The 4921-nt window shown below is 47.3% G+C and overlaps 1 protein-coding gene across 1 annotated transcript; it reads right to left on the bottom strand.

Moving 5' to 3' along the window:
- Positions 1-1810: 1810 nt before the first annotated feature.
- On the bottom strand, positions 1811-3418 carry ANKRD34C (ankyrin repeat domain 34C). The gene has a single exon (XM_065906178.1). It carries the CDS (start codon positions 3416-3418, stop codon positions 1811-1813), a length of 1608 nt encoding a protein of 535 aa, XP_065762250.1.
- Between the last annotated feature and the right edge of the window lie 1503 nt (positions 3419-4921).

The raw sequence follows: 4921 nt of genomic DNA, 5'->3' as shown, positions 1-4921 counted from the left end.
AACATTTTAAAAAAAATCAGCTTCATTTTATCCAATTACTCCTCCCTGTACTAGGCACAGTTACAGGCACTTTCATATATTATCTCATTTAATTCTCACCACAAACTTGCCAGGTGAGGCATTACTAACCCCATTTTACAGATGAGGGAGTGGAGACTTGGAGAAGTAAAGCTACTTCCTCAAAGTCTTGCAGCTGATAAATGATGAAACAGAGACACAGACCCAAATCTCAAAGTCTTATCTCTTTCTAGGATGTGATGCTACCTCCAAGGGACTACTGAATTTTTTTTTTTTAATCATAGAGCAAACCTACCTAAGCAGCATGAAAGAGAAAATACATGGGAAATAACCAGGAATAGCTTCATCTCGAAGGTGGCTACATGAAACCAAAAGTGATAAATATCTGCTTCCCTTCTTAGGTTCAAACAGGGTGATTTTACAAGGTTGTATAGGTTATTTCTACAAGTCTCCCATCACGTAGATAATTCAGACAACGAAGAAACCAGATGTTCTTGAATTTCCTAGAAAAGTGAAGGGGAAATGACAGTGTGCATCCCTTAAAATTTTCAGCCTCCAACTGTCCCCCCTGCCCTCCACCTCTGACCTGAGAACCATCCATCAGCTCTACCTTGTAATATATGTGTCTCTCAGCATCACACATTATTCTAGCTTGGCAAGATCTCACCCAGTTTTTTTTTTTAAAGAATAATAAGGAAATACTTCTTATGAGTCTATTCTGTGAGTTGTATAATATTCAGCTCCAAAGTAGCTAATAGCCCTGACTTTTTTTTTTTTTTTCCATGAGATTTCAACACAGAACCTGAGTCAGATCAGGAGGCCAAAGTGAGTTTCACTTCTGGACACGATTCATCTTTGAGGCACCAGCTACTTACTATTACATGACAGAATTTGGGGGACATGTAGATATGATATTTGGGAACCCAAAAGTGTTTGTCACTCTGTCGCATCTGACTCTGTGAGACCCCATAGACTGTAGCCCACCAAGCTCCACTGTCCATGGGATTCTCTAGGCTAGAATACTGGAGTGGGTTGTCATTTCCTTCTCCAGGGGATCTTCCTGACCCAGGGATCAAATCCAAGTCTCCTGCATTGCAGGTGGATTCTTTACCCTCCAAAACACTGGAGAAGCCCAAAGGACACCCAAATTAGTGGATAAAATCTGTTGCTGAAGTTCTGGAAGAGCTTCACTGTGCTATACCACCCAGTTCCCCCTGACATGGTTCAAGGCAGGAAGCAGATGCCAGAACCTCCCTAATGGGAGAAGGCTGCTTCTGTTTCCCCGGATGTAACACGCATCCCCAAATTTCATAGCCTGGGGATTGGTGTTGAGCCTCTGCACATTCTAACACATGTTAAAGCCCCCCGTTTTCCTCTTAGGCACTTTATAGATTTATGACACATGACATACTCCAAATACCACTTTGTGATTTAAATTCTTGCTTGTCTGATATAAAATAACAGGTGTCAGCAGCTCAGGTCATGGTAGCTGCTGTGCGACTTTGAAATTCTGAAGGTTTTCTTCTTTGAGAGATTTTTTTTTTTTTTCAATTTCAACTCTAAAACCTAGTTATCCTGAGCCCTTTCCAAGGAGCCCTGTAAAACCCCAGATGTCCTTTCAGAAGGGAAGCGGCAGCCTGTTTCCATCTCTCTTGAAGCAGCCACATAGCAGCATTAAGGAATGATCAGGATACAGAGAGCCTGCATGGCCATGTTGGCCTAGATCACAGTACTATTCATAAACTACATAGATTTAAAACAAAACAAAACAAAAACCTCCCTAAAACTTAGTCTAGGTCATGATTTCCTCAAAGTCAGATAGCTGCTTCATCTGCTCAACTTGCATAGAATGCCTCCGGAGGAGTTTCTTTTTACTTCTCAAGTCAACTCTTTTTGGTGAGCTTGGAGCAACAGGAACCATGGATTTTAAGCCACTAGCAAGTGGAGAGGAAGGTTTGCTGCTCACTCTAATATCTGGGATAGGTGGGTTCAGATTTACATTTAAAGGTGGAAGGAAGCCAGGCCTGGTCTGAGAAATTCGGTCCAGGAGCAAGGTTCCAGAACCTCGTCTTTCTAGAAGATGGGGTGGCCTGCGGCGGGCTGAGTTGGGTGACGTGCTCGACACAGCGTCCAGGGACTCCCTGGAGCCCTGGAAGAGAGACAGGTGGGAGCTGTTGAGCTTCTTGCGATCCAGTGGTCCTTTGCCTGATTCTAGGGAGATGGGGTTGGGCAGGTCGGCCCCAGGCTGTAACTCTAAATCATAGAGGTCATTCTCCAGCCGTTTGAGGGTCACGGCGTCTTTGAGAGCAGAAGGACCTGTTGGGCAGATGCCTACCTTCTCTTGGTCGATAGGGAGAGTGCCTCTTCTGGCCAGACGTGGGTGGGGAGCCTGAGCCTTCTCGTAGGCTGCCTTCCACGAGGCTGGTGCCGAAGAGACTGGGATCTTCACAACCTGTTCTGTGACCATGTGGACGAGGCTGGCATCTTTGCCATCAATGCTGCTGGTTCTGGAGAGGGGGCCCCTTCTAGGGAAAGACACATCACCAATGCTCTTGACCTCCCCATCCATGCCCATGCCGTGGGTCTCATCCTGACGCACACAGGAGGCGGCCAACACGGAGGGTGCAGTCAGGCCCCAGGGCTCAGACTGGAGCCTCTTCAGTTGAGGCAGGCGGGCCCTTTTGAGATTTCCAACTTTCCGAGCAGGTGACCCAGGTTCATTAAGAGCCTTGGCAGTGTTGCAACTACTTGGATGCCCTGATTGGAGGCTAAAGAAGTCATCTTCCTTCTCGCTGGGTGGAGAGCCCAGGCCTGGAGCCTTCAGTTCAACCTCAGATGGAGAAGCACATGGGGGAGGCGACTGTCTGTCTTCCTCTTTGGGTGAAGGGGGAACATTCAGATACTGTTTGGTGGTTTTGGTGCCCGAAGACGACTTGTCTGTCGTTATGATAATCACCTCCTTGCCTTTGGCCTTGCAGGCATCCAGAAGATGTCTCAATGCATCCTTGTCATCTGCATTTATGGCATAAACCAGAGCTGAAGCCCCAGTGCGGTCCTCAAGGCTGGGGTCTGCTCCGTTCTCCAGCAGTAGGGAGACCACATCCCCCCCAGCTCTTCGGATACAGGCGTGGATGAGGGCGGTCTTGCCAGACTTATCCTGGATGTTGGGGTCTGCCCTGTTGTCCAGCAGGTACTTGACCATCTTGGACTTGCTAATGCTCTGCTGGTCCACATGCTTGGTGATGCACGCCACCATGAGAGCTGTCTCCCCCTTGTCATTGCTTTCGTTGATGTACGCGCCCCCTTCCAGGAGAAGCCTAGTCAGCCTGAGCCTCCCGAGCCACACAGCCTTTAAAAGTGAGTTTCCATCCGTCCTCAGTTCCGTGTCATCGTCCATCATCCTGGCTACAGCTTAGGGTCTCTGAGCCACAGCAGTGGTCAGACCTAGGAAGGAAAGAAGAGAGAAAAGTGTCATATATTCTATAACTTTGGAGAAGGAAGTGATAGCCCACTCCCGTATCCTTGCCTGGAAAATCCCACAGACAGAGGAGCCTGGCGGGCTACAGTCCATGGGGTCACAAAAGTCAGACACAACTGAGCACGCATGTACACATTCTGTAGCCAATCTGAGCAGCACAGCTGTTACAGAGACTGTATATAGTCATGTCCCAGCCTGATCCCAAGTGATGCCACCTTGCTTGGTTTTGTTTTGTTTATTTATTGGCTACGCTGGGTCTTAGTTGCAGCACATGGGATCTTTAGTTGCTGCATGTGGGATTTTAGTTCCCCAACCAGGGATCGAACCCAGATCCCCTGCATTGGGAGCTTGGAGTCTTAGCCACTGGATCACCAGGGAAATCTCTTGCTTGGTTATTTGACTTTCCTGAATTTGCTTCTTCAACTGTAACCTGGCAGGGGTGGGGGTGATGATAGTAGCAGGCTACCCCATAAAGTCATTGTGAAGATTAAATGATATACAGTATATATTAATTAAACAGGTAACCACACGTAAGGCAGCTGGCGTAATGTCTTGGAGAGAGTAAGCAAGAAAACATGCAAACTCTTACTGCATTGACTGCACATATTTATCACACTGCAGTTTAAGAAACTTTGTTTTTTGTCTGTTGGCATCACTAAAGTCTAAGTTGCCATGAGGAAAGGTTTGTGTCTATCTTGTTCACTGCTGCAGCCTCAGCCTTTAGCAATGACTTACACTTCATAGGTTACCTCATCAATAATGATTCAGTGCTCTGTTGCTCTAGGTGTGTATCCAAAAGACCAGAAGAAAATGAACCACAATGAAGATGGGATTGTGAATAGTTTTCATGTTCTTTTTGCTGTACTTCCTAAACCAAACATGTATCACAGTCATCGCAGGGGAAAAAGATCACAAAAACAAAAACAATCCAGCCATCCCTTTCCAGGCTGTAGTTCCCACTTCTCCAGCAGATGTCAGAGTTCTCATCCTTGACGATCAGACCCGCAGACGTGCTGGAATGATGCACTGCCACACCCTCCCCTCTGGTTGAGCAGACCTGAGGCAGAGGGTGGACAGGGGATTGCATCTTTGCTCACCAGTGTTAGGAAATAAAGCTCATACCAGAGCTGCCCCCGTTGAAGTTGGTCAAACCTGGGTTTCCTGCATTGGTTTTCCTCGTGTCGATTACCTAGTCCCTGGACTTAGAGCCTCCAATGTGGGTGTTGATCAAGAGGTCTTCCAGGAATAAGGAGACATGGTCTCCTAGAATTGATGCCTGCCAGCCCTGGACCTCTCACTGGCTGCACTCTGCCCACATAGCCCCTCCACGTGGACTTTTTGTCCTTTGGGCTCAGCTGAGCAGGTGTTACAATGCCTGAGCTTTCCTTCTCTTCATGCACACCATCCTTCCTCTTGCCCCACTCC

The sequence above is a fragment of the Muntiacus reevesi genome, chromosome 15, assembly GCF_963930625.1.
Source record: "Muntiacus reevesi chromosome 15, mMunRee1.1, whole genome shotgun sequence".
Taxonomy (NCBI): domain Eukaryota; kingdom Metazoa; phylum Chordata; class Mammalia; order Artiodactyla; family Cervidae; genus Muntiacus; species Muntiacus reevesi.
The sequence above is the reverse complement of the archived record's forward strand: the minus strand, read 5'-3'. Positions and strand labels throughout refer to the sequence as shown.

What these genes read in the sequence shown, in the direction of transcription:
- ANKRD34C (XM_065906178.1), bottom strand. Translation starts at nt 3,418, where the DNA reads ATGATGGACGATGACACGGAACTGAGGACGGATGGAAACTCACTTTTA.